This window comes from Phoca vitulina, unplaced genomic scaffold (assembly GCF_004348235.1).
Source record: "Phoca vitulina isolate PV1807 unplaced genomic scaffold, GSC_HSeal_1.0 scaffold7, whole genome shotgun sequence".
NCBI classification, from domain to species: Eukaryota; Metazoa; Chordata; class Mammalia; order Carnivora; family Phocidae; genus Phoca; species Phoca vitulina.
In genome coordinates this window covers 21646280-21666820 of record NW_022589710.1, presented here as the reverse complement: position 1 = coordinate 21666820, position 20541 = coordinate 21646280, and the positions used below count along the sequence as shown (strand labels likewise).

Here is a 20541-nt window from a genome sequence, read left to right as displayed (position 1 = left end):
GAATTTTGGAAAATCTTCCCACATAAGCGTGATGGTTTCCCAACACGTAAAGACTCTTCTGAAGAGATCAGCAGTGAGATTCATAAATTTGCTCTTTTTTTGATATTACGTAATGAAATGTGTGACTATTTGGAAGATCTGCATAACATTTTTTTACTCAATTATATTTTGTTTTGGAAAATAGTTTTCTGACTAAACTGACTAAAAATGTTCTTTGTGTTAAGATATCAATTTATTAATATAATTTTAAATGAGTTAATAATACATAGTTTAACATTGCCTCAGTTTTAATTTCTAATACAATAATTATGAATAGATACAATCAATTTAAATAAAAGTTATTTGGGGTCCCTTGTAATTTTTAAGAGTATAAAGGCATTTTAAAACCAAAAGGTTGATAACTGCTGGTTTGCATCGTAGTTTTTCCACTCCCTGTTTTTCTCTCTTTTCTGTTTCTGCCTTTGTCTTCCTCTCTGTGCTTCTGTCACACACACTCACACACACACACACACACACACACACACACACACACACACACTCTGTCTCTCACACACTCTTGCTTTCTCTATCCCCTATTCCTGAATGATTTCTAATACTGTACCAGTATAGCCCAAATTAATCATTGTACCTTAATAACATTTTTAATATCTGAAAGGGTTAGGTCATTTCCAAAATTGTTTTTATCTTGAACTTCCTTTTTATTATCTGAAATATATATTATTCAAAACAATTTTCTATTATAGTGGGTGCCTAGGTGGCTCAGTCGGTTAAGCAGCTGCCTTCGGCTCAGGTCATGATCCCAGGGTCCTGGGATTGAGCCCCGTGTCGGGCTCCCTGCTCTATGGGAAGCCTGCTTCTCCCTCTCCCGCTCCCCCTGCTTGTGTTCCCTCTCTCGCTGTGTCTCTCTCTGTCAAATAAATAAATAAAATCTTTAAAAAGTAGGGGCACCTGGGTGGCTCAGTCGGTTAAGCGGCTGCCTTCAGCTCAGGTCATGATCCCAGGGTCCTGGGATCGAGCCCCACGTCGGGTTCCCTGCTCAGCGGGGAGTCTGTTTCTCCCTCCCCCTCTGCCTGCCGCTCTGCCTACTTGTGCTCTCTCTCTATCTCTCTGTCAAATAAATAAATAAAATCTTAAAAAAAAAACAAAATCAATTTTATACCATATAATTTTATATTATGATAGTAAAAAAAAAAACTTTGGTATCTTAATTGGAATTGTGTCTTATTTATCTCAGATTATATCCTAGCAATAATGATTATCATAGAATTATCATCTGTCTATACAAGAACAGAAAATCAGTGCCCTTGTTATACATTGTCTTTTTATGAGCATATTAGGAACCAGCTTGTAAACTGCTTGAAGTCATGAGTCTTGCCATTTACTTTTGTGTGTATTCCATACACATAGAAGATGTTGAATAAATATTTGATATTTATTTTGTAAATTACTCAGTTTTTATAAATCTCTAAGTAACATTTTCATTTCATTCATAATTAAGGACAGCCATGATTATATTCATACCGATAGTTTAATGATTGGAGGACTTTTAAAAGATTCTTTTAATGTCATTAGATTATAAATTTTAATTAACATTATATGAAAATAGCATAGATAATGGCAGTATTATAGGATTTCAGCTTTGAAGACTCAGTCTTTGGTTGCATTTTTCCATATTTCTTCTTCTATGTTTGACCAAGGATTTCTATCAACCATTTCTCAACCTAAAAATAAAAACAAACAAAAATAAATATTCTATCCAGCAGGGACAAGGAGAGAAGTAAAACCAAATCCTCTTGATTTCCTACTTTGTATCACTTTACAGTACCATTATTTGGCTTTTGTTCAGGTTTTATAAACTAAGATACACAAAATTGGAGTTGAATGCCAGTCTTTATTGCTAGCCAAAACTAAGTCTGTTGTACACAGCTGTGTTTAAGAGAATGTTATTGTTTATAATGAAATGTTTTAGTTATTCAAAGTGTTTTGGCAGTTAAATAGAAATGCTCTCTTTGGAAAAGTTTGCACATTTTTTGAAAATAATTATTGATATAAAGTGAATTCTAATTATCAAAACAGACAAGCCATTTGTAGACTTATTAGAGTAAAGCCATAAAAAAAAGAAAACGCTTGTAACAGCCAGGTATATATAATCACACATAATCTCAATAAGCCATTAGACTAACCTGCTTAAATTATCCAAATCAAATAGGAAATTTAAAATAACGAAAACATGTCTGAAAAGACATTAAGAGTCTTACCTGTACTAAATAAATAAAGAGTACCTTAGGAGGGTTTGAAAAATATGAAAGAAAAATTTAAATTCTCAACAAAAAGAGAAACTAATCCATATTTCCAACATATTACATATATTTAACTCTAATTCCCTTTATTTTGTCTTTATATTGCCCCCCCACACTGATTAAGCTCTTCATGAATTATATACAATTGAATTAGAATTACATACACTAATAATGACATTGCATTCAAATTTTTATAATTCAATTGTGCATATAAATTTAATTTTTTTTCTGATAACTTGCTAGGAATGGCATATAGCATCTCCAAAAGCAAACTCTTCAAATGAGTAATGGCTATTTGATTTTTCTTTGAGAAAACCAACCTAAAGTAACCATCTTTGTTGATGCTTGCTCAGATCAGGTGGACCAAAACAGCAGGAAGTGCCTCTGACAGATTCCAAGACTCAAGTGTCTTCAATGAGACTTTGAGGATTACAAACATTCAGCGACACCAAGGAGGCCGGTATTACTGTAAAGCAGAGAATGGCTTGGGGTCCCCAGCGATAAAGTCAATCAGAGTGGATGTGTACTGTAAGTAACTGTCCCAGAAAACTATGGTTAAGTCTCCTATGGCTTTCTGTCCTACAGCTTGAGATCTATTTTTTTGTCCATTGAGAAAAACTATGATTTGTTCCAAAACATAGCATTCTGTTTAGTTGAGGATAAAAAGTATGTAAGATAACTATAGCTCATTTACTATACTTACTGAAGAAAGAGTCTCCATTAGGAATTTTCATAATTTTTATGAGAAAGTAATACATTTTCATCATAGAACATTAAAGAACCAGAGTAACAAAAAGGCAATAAATATTACTGATAATCCCACCAATGATCGTTAGGGTTTGAATGTATATACTTCCTATCTTTATATAGAAGTATATAAATGCATTTTTATAACAGCATAAGGAAAATATTATGCGATACATACTGTAACTTGCTTTGTTAACTTTACCTCTGGGTGAATTCAACTGTTCTTGTTTTTGTAAAGGAACACCATGTACGCGGTACTATTTGAATTGGCTTGTGAATGACGAAAATCTCTAGGTAGAGCCTGGTTTTGATCCACCTGTGTTGAAAAGTAATCAGTATCTTGGGCAATGCTGTGCCACCTGGGAAGTGTTTGTTGATTTATTTTGGTTCTTAGTCTTGTTTTTCCACTTTTTGCTGTTAGCAAATATACTTAAAATTTTCTTGGTCTCCTTACCTTCTTCCCCACCAAAGCAAATCAAGGACCTACATTCAGTTTGTTCTTTTGCACAGGTTTAACCCATCATTCCACTATCTTTTTATGAGAACTTTTATTTTTTTAACTCTCTACTGTTAGAATAAAAAGATTTTTTTTTTTTTTGCTCTCCTCAAAGTAATTCAGACATAAGTAACAAGTGAGGAGTTCCTGTTTTTCTACCTATCTCTTATTGTGTCCCTTTGCTTTGTTTTGCAATGTGGGACAAGTGTTGCATAGTTAGGAAGGTGACTGGAATTAAACATCTATTTATTGCACTGTTTGTTGAATCTCATTCAGTTATTCAGGTGACTGGGAAGTGGGTGGCAGGGCTACATTTATGATTTATCTTGCACTCGGATGCTTGTTCCCTTCCTGGAAAGGATGAGAGAGAAGGCCTGTCCCAATCATTGTAGCATCTTCTAGCCCCTTAGGCATCCCTTGGTATTATAACTCAGGCACCTGCATCCCACATGCTACTCTCAGGGCACACAGGTTGGCCTTACCCATACACTGCCCTACCACAGTATAGCCTCTGGCCCTTGTCCTGATCAAATAGTTCCAGTTATGTATACTTAACAACAACAACAACACTATTTTTACTAGTTTTGTTCATATATAATTTTTTAAGGTTTTTATTTAAATTCCAGTTAGTTAACATACAGTGTTATATTAGTTTCAGGTGTACGACATAGTGATTCAATACTTCCATATAACACCCGGTGCTCATCACAAGTGCCCTCCTTAATCCCCATCGCCGATTTAATCCCCACGTGCCTCCCAAACTGTAACTATCAGTTTGTTCTCTATAGTTGAGAGCCTGTTTCTTGGTTTGCCTCTCTCTCTCTTTTTCCCTTTGCTCATTTGTTTTGTTTCTTAAATTCTACATACGGTATTTGTCTTTCTCTGACTTATTTCGCTAGCATAATACTCTCTAGTTCTATCCATGTCATTGCAAATGGCAAGATTTCATTAAAAATTATATATGAACAGCCACTCTGGGAAACAGTATGGCTGTTCATATATAATTTTTAACTAAAGTAAATTTAATTTAAATGAATTACACACTTCTATGATTAACTTTCTAGAAAACATACCTGTGCTTTTTTTTGTTGTTATTATAGATTTGGTCATGAAGTTTTAAAGATTTTTTTAATTAATTCATTTGAGAGAGAGCACACAAACAGTGGGGAGGGTCAGAGGGAGAAGGAGAAGCAGACTCCCCACTGATTGTGGGACTCAATCCCAGGACCCCAGGATCATGATCTGAGCCGAAGGCAGATGCTTCACCGACTGAGCCACCCAGGCGCTCCTTGGTCATGAATTTTAAAATCTAAAACGTTCTGAAAATTGAATGAGTGTATTTGCTGCTTGCTTTGTTGGGTTTTATTGGTAAATTTTTTCAGCAGAACCGGATGTGAACTAGTTTGGTGGCAACATCTGATTTAAAATTACTCAAATAGAAAAATAGAAAAGGGGCGCCTGGGTGGCTCAGTCATTAAGCGTCTGCCTTCGGCTCAGGTCATGATCCCAGAGTCCTGGGATCGAGCCCCACATCGGGCTCCCTGCTCGGCGGGGAGCCTGCTTCTCCCTCTCCCACTCCCCCTGCTTGTGTTCCCTCTCTCGCTGTCTCTCTCTCTCTGTCAAAATAAATAAATAAAATCTTTAAAAAAAATAGAGAAGACTTTATGCTCTTTCTTTACTTTGTTTGAATAATCATGCTTTGCTCAGGAAATAACGTATCTATTATACAGCGTTGCCACAGAGCCTGCTGAGTATGTTGGGTAACACGTGGTATATCTACTGTATTATCTTCTGAAAATCGAAGTATTCTGAAAAACACTCCCCAAAGTTTTGAATAAGAGATTGTGATTTCCACTGCCACCACAAGAGGTTTGATAATAATTTATATATATAATTTAATAATAATTAAACATATTACTGGGTTAAAAATCAAATACAAAGGAGGAAATTACATTTTTTAAGGACTTAAAACAATACTTTTTTTTCTCCTCCTCTTCCTACAAAGCCATTTCAGTACTATTCTGCATTATACCCACCCTTTTCTATCTGTTCATGTCTCTTGCTGTCCAGACTCAGTTGCGCCTCATTGTTTTAGTTACAGTGCACGCTTTGGTAGAAATGATAGCACAACTCCCTTCAGTGCTCCAAAGCCCTGTTAGTCTTTTAAGACTCAGGTCACCTTCCAAGCAGCCAGGACCCAGATTTCACACAATTCTATGCCTAACCACCTCCTTTTCCCTGCCAGCTTCCCAGTCAATCCCTATAGAAGACTAGAATTTTTTTTTTTTTAATATGAGATGTTGAACTGGAAAGACGTTGAACTAAGAAACTTGCAATCATCAAAAATGAGAGGCAATATACTGTAGTTAAATCAGGTTTAACATATTCAAGTTTACATATTCAACATGGTCCCTTCTCACATTTGGTTCTGAAAATGCCTTCCTGGAAGAATACTGGAGAATTCCTGTCCAGGAAAACCGATAAACTCTAAAGGAAAGGCTACAGATCCTGACAAGTATGGGACTTGGTGACAATAGTCCAGCTAATACACTTAAAATAAAGCCTACTATTGATCAACAGAACTACCAATATGCTCTTTCATAATTGACTCTTTAACAGGACTATACCATATACCCCCAAATTTGAGACACTCTTCTAACAAAAAGAAATAAACCAAGAAAAAGAAATAGGAAAAAGAATTCAGGAAACAAGGATAATTCAGGGGGCCAAAATACAAAATAAAATACAATTCATTGATTATTTTAATTGGTATTCTCAGAAAAAAAAAGAAAATATTGCGTGTATGTAACAAGAACAGGAAAACTAAAAACAAAGAATTTTTAGAAAAAATCAAAGAACTCTTGGAATATTAAAAATGATAGCATAAAAATCAACAGAAGGTATGAAAGATAACTTTGAAATCTTACAGAGTAAAACAAAATTTAATAATCAAATGGGTAGAACAAGAAAGAGAAGATAAGAAAATGAAAGAATTAGTCCAGCTGATCTAACATTTGAACAAAAATTCCAAACAGAGAAAATAGAGGTGAAGAAATTATTTTTTAAAAAATTAAGAAAATTTGCCATCATAGTTGGACATGTGTTTTCAATTACTATGTGTCTAGTACAATGCAATAAACAAGATCCACACCAAAACACATCAATACGCAACTCAGAACACTAGGAGAAAAGTGATCTTAAAAGTTTCCAAAGAGTTTTTCTTTTTTTCCACAATGGTCACATGTAATGAATTAGGAATTAATTTTGGCACAGGTCTTCTCAATAGGAATCAGGAAACTAGAAAACAACTGAGTAAAGCTTTTGAAATTTGGAAGGAAAGTTATTTCCAAACTAGAATTTTTCACACAGCCAGTTATTGTGTTTTTCTTTTTTTCAAATATCAAAGAAGATCCTTTTTAGAAGAAGACATTTTTAGACCTATAAAATTTCCAATTTTTTTTTTGCCTTGTTCCCTCTCTCAGGACACTACTTTTATATATGTTGCACCAAAACTAGAAATTAAATCAAAAAAGAGGAAGAGATGTAATAATAACAACAATAAAAAAGGAGATTTGTATAGGAGAATATAGAAGGGAATCCCAGGATGATGATGAAGCAAGATACCGTGATGATAGCTGTGCATTGTGTCTCAAGGTCAACCAAGACAGACTGAAGCTGGAAGAGGCTCCGTGAAGGATGTTTTCATGAAGCAGATGCAGCTGGTGGGTTGCCTGGTTTTAGAGAAGAACTTTATGCTTTTCATGGAAAGCTTAATAACGTGGTGATGATAGATGCATACACAATTGAGAAAACAAAATACAGGCGTTATTAACACAAGACAAAGAAAAAGTTGTATGAAATGAAATGTAATTGAAATATATTACAAGGTTCAACTGTAAAGAATACTTGCATAGTCATCAATAGCAACAGCACTTGACTTAACCAAAAGTATGATATAAGGAAGATGGGAGAGGGTTAGTATAGAAAGGTTAGTATAGTTTGTAAAGGCTTATCTTGAACAGGAAAAAATCAATAAGACAATATGAAAATTAAAAGAAAAACGGTCTGTAAGTTGCCATTAAACATTTAGAAATATGAAGGCAAAACCAAGACAGGTTAAGACCTGAATTAGAAAAGGTTGCCTCTGGGTATTAGAAATACTTGAGGTTGTGTTTTATATAATTATTTGGCTTTCTAAACTATGTGCATGTATAATTTATTTTTTAATTCATAAAATATAGATTTGAAGATTTTGCCTTGGAGGTCCTTGTTATTAAGCCCTTACAAGTCAAAACTGATTTCATTCCAAATTGTATCAGAAGATTATTGTCTTCTAAAACTTAAGATTAGATTTATATTCACATTTTTCTTGAATTCTTCATAAAAATTGATATTCCTTGATATTTGACATCAAATAAAATTGGCTGAAAAGATATCTCTTACAAGTAAAAGATAGGCAGTAACAAGGGACATTAGTGCCACATTCTAACTAATTTTACCCCAGAACTTGATAGGATTAAACTCAGGTTAATCTCCCCTACCATTTATTTGCACGTTGTTTAGGATGAAACTTAGTAAGTTTTGACTCTTCAGTCATTCAACAAATATTTAAGTGGCTATTCAAAATATGATTCCCTTAAATTTTGTGACGCTACAAAGGAATTATCACATAATTTGTACCTTCATTGAGTTTAAACTGCTTAAGGAGACAACATGAAATATATAATTCATTTAAATGGAATACAAATGTTAAGCAATAGGATAAATAACATAAATTATACTACACAACATGAATGGTGTGTCAAATGGCACAGAAAATGTAGTGCTGGGAGTGAGAGGGTCCTGTGGACTCTTACCGTAAAAGAAGTAGGGTTTACATTGTAGTTTGAAGGATGAGATTTTAGAGAAAATTCCTCATGACATTTCTACGTGTCTTTTGGCAGTTTTTGTTCTGAACTCTCTTTTCAAGGATGTTTATGTAGCGAACAGCCTCTGATATTAGAGATGGTGTCTGTCTCCAGGGCAGATGGCAATTTGTTTCCTCACCAGGATAATAAAGGTAATGTCTATCTCAGGAGCAAAGATTGGGTAGGTTTGCTAGCAGGAGCTTTCAAGATTGGAAGTTTCCTAGGCTCAGGATTCCTTAGCTGTGTCACAAACTGTATGTGCAGCATTCATCTGGGCTGCCCCCAGATCGCCCCCCTGGAAATTGAGAGAGGGAGAGAACCTATGAAAACATGAGGCTCATATATCCATTGGAGGCATGAGTAATAAAGTCCTTTGTCTCTGACTCAGAAGTCTCATTTCTTTGGTGAGCATCCATGAAACGGTGACAGGCTAACATGTTAGCCAGCAAAATAGGGAAAGTACCAGATTCTTAAGAGTCTTGACACAGAGTTTAAACAAGTAGAGGGGAAGGCCAGAGATAATCCATAGTGAGTGAGCATTTTGATTAAAGGCATAGAAGAAGATTAAGTGAACTGTATTTAGAACGGGGCGGGGGGGGGGAGGATACTGACTAAAATAGGGGGATTAGAGGAGGAATAAGAGCTTAATTTAAAGGATGGGCTACCAGATTGTGTTGAAATCTTACTGCCAGTGTTTTCAGACCAAATGAATGATTCTCTGCCATGTATGCTAAGATTTAAAGAAATTATAATTTTAGGACTTCAGAATTACTGATGAGAGTCAGCATTCCCCTAATACCAACACTGCTTCATTTGTCCTAAGAAGCAACGACCACTCGTTGAGAGCCCCAAGATTCATTTTTGGAGAAGGAGTATAATAATTTATTTTTATAGAATTTTATATGTATATATAAATATATATACACTATATATAATATATATAATAATGTATATACAATATACACAACTTATATAAATTATTACACTCCTCCTCCAGAAATTATATAAATTATTTGACATATACGAATATAAATATATAAATTTATATATATAAATATATATAAAGCAGGCTCACGGAAGTTCCAAGTTTTCATACTGAAATATCTTTGTTACCTTGAGATTCTTGAGGGCATTTAAACAATTTTCTGAGAATGTGCTCCCCTAATTCTTTTACTTATTCTTAGCCATGACTATATTGCTCACAGGGTAATAGAGGTCATACAACTTTAAAGGTTAGGGTTTGATTAAAGATGATTTTTAATTCAAAAAGAAATTAGATTCAGAGGCATTAGCTTAATAAGTTTTCATGTGTGCAAACACTGTTCACACATGAGACAAATCTTTTTCAATATCCATTAAACATTTTATAAGCCTTCTTATTTCTGAAACATATTCCCCACTTTAATTTCACTTAGGTAGATTGCTGCATTTCATTACATTCAGACCAAGCAGTGATTTTTTTTATCCTTGTCTGTTAGATTTATTTATTACATTTTTACCTGATAAATTAGTGGGAAATTAGGATGACATGTTACCGATTTATTCCCCAAATACAATTTACCTGTGTTAGAAAGAAGAATTATAAACTATAGAGTTAAAAATTATTGACAATGAGTTGTTTCAGTTTACTTTTATTGGACCCATCAACATGACTTCTGGATAACAAAGTTTAGAAAAAGGGCTAGAATGACAAATGGGAATTCTGGTATGAAAGCAAGCCCTGCAAGAAAACTAATGCCTGAAGTCAATCTCATTAAGCATGATTTTCTTATTCACCACCCCTCCTCCCCAAACCTCAGCCTTGGGTTTGGAAGGTCTTAATAGTGTTTGATGTGGTAATTACAATGCTTATTAAAAACGGGTTACTGTCATGAAAATTACCCTATTAATAAATTTCAAGACAGAATTTTGCAATATTATATATGATGCAGATGAAGAATACTTGCTTATCAGAGTTATTTGTTCATGGAGCACATGACCAATCACATCCCAAATGTGAATTCTTACTAATAAAATTGTTTGCTTTGGTTTCTTAAAAAATTTAAAACAATAATATTTTACTCTTTTGACTATATCTTGTGGTCAAATCTTTTTTAAACAGATATTTGAAAATTGACATTCTGTTAACATTATTTGTACAACTGATCATATTGTAAAACTAAAGGCAGAATCATATATTTATTCCTATTTAATTTCATTTTACTTTTACCCATGCATAAATATTTTAAGATTTTAAAATATATTTATTATAGAATTTCATTTCCTATTATTCATTTCATTTTTTTGGTATTTTTCTGTTTTACTTAAAAATATTATTGCTTCTTATATTTCATCTAATTCATTGCTAAACATATTCCCTGGGGGCAACACCAAGCTCAGACCACTTTAATATGCTACAAATACATCCTTAAATTTCAGGCTATTAATCATGACCTGTAGTAGACTCTTTCTTCCAATGTTTATTTCCTTAATACACAGATAAATTCTATTTCTCAGTCTTGGTTCATCTAGTTGTGGTCATGACACTAATTTTGGTCAGTGGCGTAAGAGAAGAAGTGATGTATGCCACATTCCGGCTGAGTGCCTGAAACATCTCATGTAATTCTTCACACATTGTCTTGATTTATGTATCTTTGCATACAGAAGCTCCAGTAAAGTGTCTGAAGATCCTGTGGTTTTTTTGTAGGCACATGATGGAAGAATGTTGAATCTCAGGGTCACCATTTAGAGGACAGCTACCCAGGAGACCAGTTAGTATAGGAACAATTGAATTGGAATTTTCATGAGAGGAAATTGTTTTGTTTTGTGTTAAACCACTGAGGTTTTAAGGGTATCTGTTATACTTGTCCTAATTGTTGTCTTCTTTGTTACTATTTCTATCTATCCTCCATTTCTACAATGTATTCATAAAATTACAGAGTATCTTGAAAAATGTATGGGTCAATTTGTTTTTCTCAGCACATCGAGTGGTTTAGAAGTAAGTACACTTTAACAAAAACAAACTTGTAAGAAAGAAGAAATCCATTTATTGAATATATGCACAAAATGAGCATATTGGAAATATGGAAATTTAGGAATAGGAAAATTACTGATTTCTCAGATTTTAATTTTACTATCTGTACCCCCAGTCTAGGAGATACTCCTGGTCTGAGACCTCTCCCCCTCAGAACTCTATGTTAATGAATTCTGAAGCTGATCCATTTTCTAGTTTCTCAGTTCTCCCCTTCTTTTGTGAAACAAGGCGTAGTCTCAGTGGAAGAATATAACACCAGTATGCCAATTTCATTCTGTGATGAATTCTCAGTGTTTATAATATCTTGCTCAAATTCTGTCCTAAAAAAAGGTATCCAATTTTTATTTGTCTAAAGTTGCTACAACTGAAGTCTAAAGAAGTAGTTATTGTTTACTTAAGAAAGCCAGTTTAGGGGTGCCTGAGTGGATCAGTCAGTTGAGTCCAGCCCTTGGTTTCGGCTCAGGTCATGATCTCAGGGTCCTTAGATTGAGCCCCGCAAGGGGCTCTGCATTTTTTAGCAGGAAGTCTGCTGGGGATTCTCTCTCTCCCTTTCTTTCTGCTTCCCGCCTCCTCCCCCCCCCAACCCCCACCCCGCGCTCGCATGGTTGCACACTCTCTCTCTTTAAAAGAAAAAAAGAAAACAGAGAGGCTGTTTCACTGTCCCAGAATTCCTCAGGAAAATTAAATTCTAATTCCTCACGGTTGTCACTAGCTTAATAATGCACTCTTTATGTTTATTTCCCTCACTTTTCCAATAACCTACTGGTGTTTCTGGGAACACTTTCAAATGCACTGCTTGCGCTTGAGTGTTTGTCTCAGAGTTTGCCTTTGGGGAAACTCAGAAGGCACATCAATAAAGAAAGGGTGTTTAACTTGTAATAATGATACCTTATTCCAGAATGTTAACAGGTGGATTTTAGCTTTAAGAGCAAGGACCACATCTGACTTTATTTGTATTTTTATAACCTTTATCAGAAGTTACTTTGCACAGAGTAAGTATTAAAATATTGATTACTACATATTTTGACTTATCTAATTTGCAATATAATTTTCTATATAATCATTAAACATCTTTTAAACAATTTCAACAGAAATTTCAAGGTAATTTTTTTAATTTCATCTCTGGAGAAGAGCAAGTCTTGAATTCATTTTTTATTCTCTTCTAACAGTGAGTTTCATGTACAGTCATCAAATTTAGTGGAACAGATTCTGTAGCATGTCCTTAGTTCTGTAGAAGACTTAGCTTTTCTTAGTTCCCCATAAACATTACCTATTTCATACCTGGTCACTGATTCTTATTCAGAGAACATAATGGAAGAGTTGCTTTTAAATCAATGTAGTCCTATCTTTATCAAGCTGCTTATTATCTATTCACTACTGATCGAACATATCCTTTTAAGAAATATTCATGGAGGACCTACTGGAATCCTTCCCTCATTCCATGGGCACACAATCAGAAGAGCTTCCAGCAGCTTTCTCTCAGTGGCTCTGCACCTGTTCCTACTGCCTTTAGGTTGTTGTGCTTATTCAACCTGATTCTGAAAATCCCAAATGTTCTCTTAGCCTTCTGGATTGGAGGTCCCAGAAGGCCATTTCCAATTAGAGTCTGTCAGTTTGCAATGTTAATTGAGGACTCACTATTGCAAAACATTCTACTAGAAACTATGCTGAGAAATAAAATTACAATGCCTTTGCCCTAAAGGAGCTTATAATTAGTTGGAGATTTTAAAAAATAGACATAGGGGCCCCTGGGTGACTCAGTCATTAAGCGTCTGCCTTCAGCTCAGGTCATGGTCCCAGGGCCCTGGGATCGAGCCCCGCATTGGGCTCCCTCCTCCACAGGAAGCCTGCTTCTCCCTCTCCCACTGCCCCTCCCCCCTGCTCATGCATGCTCTCTCTCTCTCAAATAAGTAAATAAATAAAATCTTTTTTTTTAAAGATTTTATTTATTTATTTGACAGAGAGAGAGAGAGACAGCAAGAGAGGGAACACAAGCAGGGGGGAGTGGGAAAGGGAGAAGCAGGCTTCCCGCCGAGCAGGGAGCCCAATGCAGGACTCGATCCCAGGACCCTGAGATTATGACCTGAGCTGAAGGCAGTCGCTTAACCAACTGAGCCACCCAGGCGCCCCAATAAATAAAATCTTAAAAAAATAAAATTACTTATAACTTTTATCTGTCATATTAAAGTGGTAAATCCATTGATTAAACCAAGCAAAAAGCCCTTAAAGAAACAGACCATTGGCTATGTGAGATTCTTGAGTCAAAGTTTAATGGCAGGCAGATGCTCCTGCTGAGTCAGCCAGAGAATTGGTGTTGGCATTCAGTGTTGTGATTTCTAGTCAGTTCATGAAGTGTCTCAATCTAGGTTTTTCCCTGAGGGCAAAGTCTGCTACTGTCAACTCTGTATCACATACATATTTCATTAAAAAAAAAAGAAAGAAAAAGTTAGGAGAACTGATAAAATTTTTACAAATACAGTGAGTTAATAAAATGATTTGGATCTGAAAAATATGTAAGAAGATGTTTAATTAGATTGATTTCACATGTTGTTAAATCTAGCAAATTCTGAGTCTCACTGAAAGGATAAAGTAAAAGTTTGAATAGTAAATTATTGCTCACATATATTTAGCACTTGAGGCCATTATGTGACTAATACTTTCTCTGAATGTATTCAGAATATATTATACTATCTAATTTAAATTTATAACAGGTCCAAGAAAACCTAGTAAACTTTGTTTCTGCAGTTCTGTCTATACCATGAGTCAGATGAAATAATTTGAAATATCAATTCTTGACTAGCTTTATAAGGACAGTGTGGAAAGATTCTCACAGAGAGTAAAGAAAGCCATTAGATTTATACAAGATAAGAAGCTCTTCAAATTTATAATGATTTCTACCTCCAACTTTCAGCAATAGTTTATTATTTTTTCCCCTTGACAACTGAAGGAAATTGTTCTTGTCAGTGTGGCCAAGGATATTAGAGAAGACATCTGGCCTTGTCTTGGTACTTTATATTTTCAAAATCTTAGTTCTGTTCTTTTAATAGAGAGAGAAAAATTTAATTAACATTTTTTAGCATCTGAACTGTATTTATATGACCAAATACCAAATATTGAATTATCTAAAAGTAGCCAACTTTCAAGTTCTTGGGTTGAAAGTGAAGTGAAAACATCTAAACTCCAGTAGAGAACAGTGCAATGTTTTTTGTTGTTGTTTTTGTTTATTTATTTTCAAAGTTTTTTTGTTCATGGCCACTTGAGTCTGTCTTTAGGCTTGGAATATAAAAATCCATGTGTCATGACATAACTATGACATGCATTCAGGACATCCAGATGGCTGTGAATAAAGTAAATGAAGGGTTTGTTCATTTTCAAACATTTTCAGGTGTCCATCCCTAAGAGTTATATTCAAAATGTGGAATGAACATGTAAAGAGAGGCTTTTAGAAATCCTTTCTAACTTTCAGAATGAGCTAAATTAGAGAAAATAACAGATGCCATTTTGTAAGCCCACCTTCCACTCTGTTATTCCAGTCCCTCGTCACCTCACACCTGGTTCCTGCAAAGAACCTCCCAGCCGACCTCTCCTACAGTAATAGTACTCTCCTGGAATTTATTCTGCATGTCATTACCAGGTCAGTCTCTTAAATTCAGGGCTCATCTTAGTACTTGTCACTGAAAATTCCACATTTGTTGTGTACTTTTTTACTAATTAAAATCCAATTCCCTGTGCTTGTTTTTCCTATTTTGTTGAAACTGAATCCCTGACCTCCCAAACCAATGTTTTCTTTACGACTTCTCCCCTCCTCCTCCTGCCCCCCATACTTTAGCTGGCTTAGCACTCTCCCGCTTTCTTAAGAGCCTGGCTTCCTTCTGCCTCCACCCTGTCCTTTCGCGTCTTCTACCACATCCTCAACTTCTCTGTTGGGTCCAATAACCCTATCTTGCCTCTCCTTCAAGGTTCCTTGCAGACTGCTTAAGCTCTTTCTTCATCTCCTCTCCTGGGAATTATAACTTTTTTTTTAATTTTATGCCTCAAAAATGTAGTATGATTACTTGCCTCTTTATTTCACATGTCCACAGCATATTTTGTGAAGCCTCGGGGCCACTTTAAGACCCAGAGTTTTTCAGATTTTAGAACGTTTATTGTGAACATACAGTATTTTTTTGTAACATCACCAGTGAGATATGGGGCACTTCATGATGAAAACATTAATATTCTGTAGTTCTTTCTATATCCTGAGTCATGCCAATCATGAGGTGGGATAAATGAACTTTATAAATAGCCTCAAATCATTTGAAGGCAGCGTTTGTCATCCAAAGAGCTCAGGTCATGTCAGCTTTTGCTTTCAAATGGCTTACAGAAAAACTTCCCTTATTGAAAGCTTTATGGACTTCAGAATGATGTAGATGAAATTGTGGAATTGCATATAAGGCACTGTATACCTTTATTAATAGTTCTTGTGTATGTTGACAGGTATTATATAATGATTCATGCCTGTAAATTTTGCTTTTCTCAAGGTTTTGTAAATTCCTGGAAAGCAGAGCTCACTTTATGTCATTATTTAATATAGTCCTGTCCAAATGACCAGCTCTGTGCCAAACTTACGGTAGGGGATAGGAAACAGGTGTTTGTAGAGGGATAGATTAATTACTTAAGGGCACCTGGAGGTAGAATCAAACCACTTGATCTTAATTCTTTCAGAAAGTGTATCTGAATTCATCCTTCCTACACTTGTGGTCTCTCTTTTATGACTTCTGCATTCTTAGAAATAGCCTTTACATTTCCTCAAAGCAAAGTTCCAGGCAAAGAAATGATGGCATGTGGCCATATTTCTACTGAGAAAAAGAGAAATGACTAGTTTCTTAACAGCAATTCACTGAGAGCGCAGAATACTGTAGTTGGAAAACTCTGAGTTAGAAATTTACTATTTCTTTCCTTTTTTTCTCTCTGTGAGCATGGAGCAATGTTTGCAATGAGAAGCTGACATCTGGAAAACAAGCCTTTTGAATAGTGCCCTCTGTGGGAGTGAAATTCTACTTCATATGATGTTGTATATAGTGAACCATTCAGTATTCATTCAACAAACAATTCTCAAATGACTTCTGTGTGGCAGATTCTGTGTGACTCAGTGTTGAGAACAGAGTGTTAAACAAAACCAACACAGTTCATATCATCAGAGAGAGCGTGATCCAGAGAAGCAGAGTTAAGATACTTGCTGTAGTAGCTGAAATTCTGAGCTAAGATTGAGGAATCGTGGTTCTATTTCTTCTTATGCTAGCCCTGAGACTTGCTAAATTATGACTTCAGTAAAGAGACGTTTCTGTGTCTCAACGTTTTTTTTTTTTCTTTTCTCTTTCTAAATGAATAGATTGAACTAAAGCATGCTTTATAAAAATTTTTAGGTTCTTTGATTCTGAATTTCTTTTTTATTGAAAGGATGCTTTAAACAAAATCACATCTAGAGTGAAGATTTTGAGTGTGTGCTGGGGCCTGGAAGAGAAAAAATTAAAACCTCTAATACACAAATATTTACTTTCCTTTTCTAAGAACTGGTCTGAAAAATTATATGATCTATCAGTAAACATTTTCTGAGCACCTCGTTGGCTTGGGAATATTTAAAATATATAAAGCATATTATCCGCCCATTAATAAGTTATAGCCTCTTTTTGGAAGTAAGAATAGATGTAAAACCATAAATACCAAAGTGTATTATAGAAGTTAAGGGGAATAAAGAATCTCTAAAGATTGGCATGATTGGAAGAATGGCTTGAAGCTATAAAGAAAGAGTAGACTCAGACCAGTCAAGATGAGAGAGGGAGAATATTTCTGTTTGGGAGAGTGGGACGGGTTAGGTGTGGGTACGGAATTATGTATGATATTCTTAGGGGAGCGTGATTCTAGTTCGTTGCCAGGAGAGACTAATTTTGGTAAGGGTTACAGGGCAAATGTTCTCTGAATATTTAGGCAGTGTCCTGGAATGCCAAGGTAAATAGTTTGTATATCATTGTGTGGAAAATGAGGAGTGTGGTAGAATTGCTAAACAAGGATATATATATATATGCACTTTATTATGTGAAAAAAAAAGTCTGGTAGAAATGTGAACAATGAAGAGAGAAAGCATTAAGACAGAAGCTTCTTTTTTTTTTTTTAATCCTTGTGACTTGGGTCACTCCTATTTTAAATAACTTATTTATCTTCACAGTATATTGGTGGCATAGTAGGAATTAGAAATGAGATCTTTTAACTATGTGCCCATGGTATCACAATGAAATTGTCTTGGAGTCAAATAATGTTGGTAGTAAAGAAAATGGGAAGTTTTCTTCATTAGCATGTTATTTTTCACAAACTCAGCAAAACACAGTGGGCCTGAGCTGTTTGAACTATTGTCAATAAGCTTGTTCTACTCCTTATAGAACAATACGAAATATGGAGAGGGTGTTGCAACTAACAGGAATTGGAAAGAAGAACAAGAGAGTATATTTGAAAGAACACAAATATAGTGTTCAGTGCAGTTTGGAAGAGAATGCTAAACCTACGTGAAATGAAGTAACATTATTACATGGTATGTCAATGAGTACATGAGAAGATCTAGTTTAGTTGTTTTCTTTTTCTGTTTCATGATTTCCTTTCCCACTTTTATTTGAAGACCATGTGGACACACACCACACATCCTTTGTATAACTTTTTAATGAAGGTCAATTTTAATCCATTGTTGCTGCTGAATTTTCTCATTCCTCACTCATAACCATTTAGCTTTGTCTTCTATACACTTTCTTCTTGCAAGGTAAGCATGAGGTGTTGTGCTAAAACAGGAATGAATCACTGTAATTGGTAATTCTGACTACAATTGCTAGAAAAAGTGAGGCAGAATGACCACACTCAATATGCATAAAAAGTTATTAATTAGTAAGCTTTTCAATAAAGATTGTATAGTCCTTTGAAGATGTTTACCATGTATTTACTCATTTTTAGTTCTCTCTTTTTTTAAAATATCCCCATACTTTTCTTTTCTATATGATGGACTGTGCCAACTCTAATTTTTCCTGTTGACACCTCTCAGGACTCATCCTCTCTGTAACCTTGCTTAAAAGCCCCCAATATATTTATCTGCTCCTTTGCAACCAGATTGTGTCCTCAGAAAGTGTTGCAGACCCTTCTTTCTCGCAGCCCTAAAGCCACAGCGCGGTTCTTATCTGTGGTTATATATTGTCATCTCTTGTGGACACTTAAAAAATTACAGGTCCTTGGTCCAAGTCTAAGACATTGCTCCTGATTGAAAATGAGGCATATGCCTCAACGTCATGCCATTTTCATACTCCCTTAACATCCAAAGCTCTCCCTCAGAATTTTTGAAAATTGCTTTGGTTTATAAAGCTCTCTGCTCCCTGGGCTTCTCCTTTTCTGTCTCTGTCACTGTGCAATCCTGTTTTGCCTAATTAGGAATAGTGGTCCGTTGATTTCATGCAAAACTCTGCAATCACCAACACTCCATGAGCACAGTAGACCTTATTGAAACTTGTCCAGATGTGACGAAGGCTGATTTGATCCAGCAATACAAACAGCCTTACCTGGACCCAGTGGAATTACTGATCTTAGTTTCTTGTGCCCCCTCGGGGCACCCAGACGTTCTGTATCTTTCTGGTGCCTTCTCTACATTCCTCCCTCTCCTTCTTCCTTTCAGGAACAGTACAACAGTGTCTCTCCCATGTGCCACCAAGTCCTCTATCATGAAAAATAACATCACCATCCTCTGAAGCTTAATAGGAACCCCCTCTGGCCCTTCCAGTTTCACCTTCCCTTGAACACTTACAAATGTGTTCAGTCTTCTTGGGGGAACTGTTCTCAGATATTAGATTAATAAAATATCTCTACCTCTTTAAAGTTACATAACAAATATGTGGATCTCTGGAACTACACAGTGCCTAGGCAGGATCCATGATTGAGTCTGTTTGCTTACACCTTTTTTAAATAGGTATAGGTATATATTAAGACTATAAAGGCAAAGCTTCAGCTTTAAATCACACATGACAACTGAGAACTCTTTTCAGGTATTTAACATACCAGAACTAGAAAGAAAAGTTGTTTTCCAGTATTTCAAAGATTTAACTTTTTTTTAAGATTTTATTTATTTATTTGAGACAGTGCGAGAACGAGCGAAGGGGAGAGGCAGAGGGAAAGAGACAAGCAGACTCCCTGCTGAGCAGGGAACCCAATTTAGGACTCAATCCCAGGACCCTAAGATCATGACATGAGCCAAAAGCAGACACTTAACCGATTGAACAACTCAGGCGCACCCCCCCCCTCTGTTTTTAGTTATTTGTTGTTATAGTAATTTTGGCACAAGCATTTGTTCAACCACCATGTATTGGGCATCAGTTATGTGCCACTAATCTGGACATTAAGGTCAACAAGGTGTCATCCTTATGCGTACACACAGTGAGCCAAGCTACTGGGTTCCAATCCTGGATCCACACCTGGTCAATTCTATAATTTCTGTAACCATATAATCCATACATTTTTACTCTCTGAACCTCACACAACTAATTTTGCTCATTTAAAAAAATGGAGATGATAATAATACCGGAATTACACAGTGATAAGATTAGTTGAAATTGTAAGGATAAGATTAGTTGAAGCACGTAAAGTTTCTGGGTCAATGGCTGACACAAGTCAGAGTTCAGGAAGGTCATCTCCTGACTGCTACTGACAGGTGGTATGCTAGGGATATGGGAGAATATGGAGTAGTTTCAAAAATGATGGTCATCATTGTCAGAATTGTAAATTTTATAGGGTTGGAAGCCTGAAATGAGATAATTAAAAAAAAAAAAAAATCAGGAAGTTAGCATACTTCCTCCAAGGGTAGGAATTAAGTGAAATAGAGTCAATGAGTTAATCTAATCACAAGGGTCCATCTCCACCATTACTAGCTTTATGGCCCTGGGCAAATTGCTTAGCTCCTTTCTAAAGGACTAATGGTGATATCTAACAAATATCTAATCCTTATAGGTGCTGTCATTATCTAATGATCATAACTACATTTCTTAACATTAATCAACTGTCTACTATTCACTTGGC

General features: G+C 35.4%; 1 protein-coding gene across 1 annotated transcript in view; it reads left to right on the top strand.

Moving 5' to 3' along the window:
- MDGA2 (MAM domain containing glycosylphosphatidylinositol anchor 2) overlaps positions 1-20541 on the top strand; it is a 796100-nt gene that overhangs the window by 426952 nt on the left and 348607 nt on the right. Inside the window, exon 3 of the mRNA XM_032405031.1 lies at positions 2654-2828. Within this exon, the coding sequence (XP_032260922.1) occupies positions 2654-2828 (175 nt within the window). The remainder of the gene's footprint in view (positions 1-2653; positions 2829-20541) is intronic.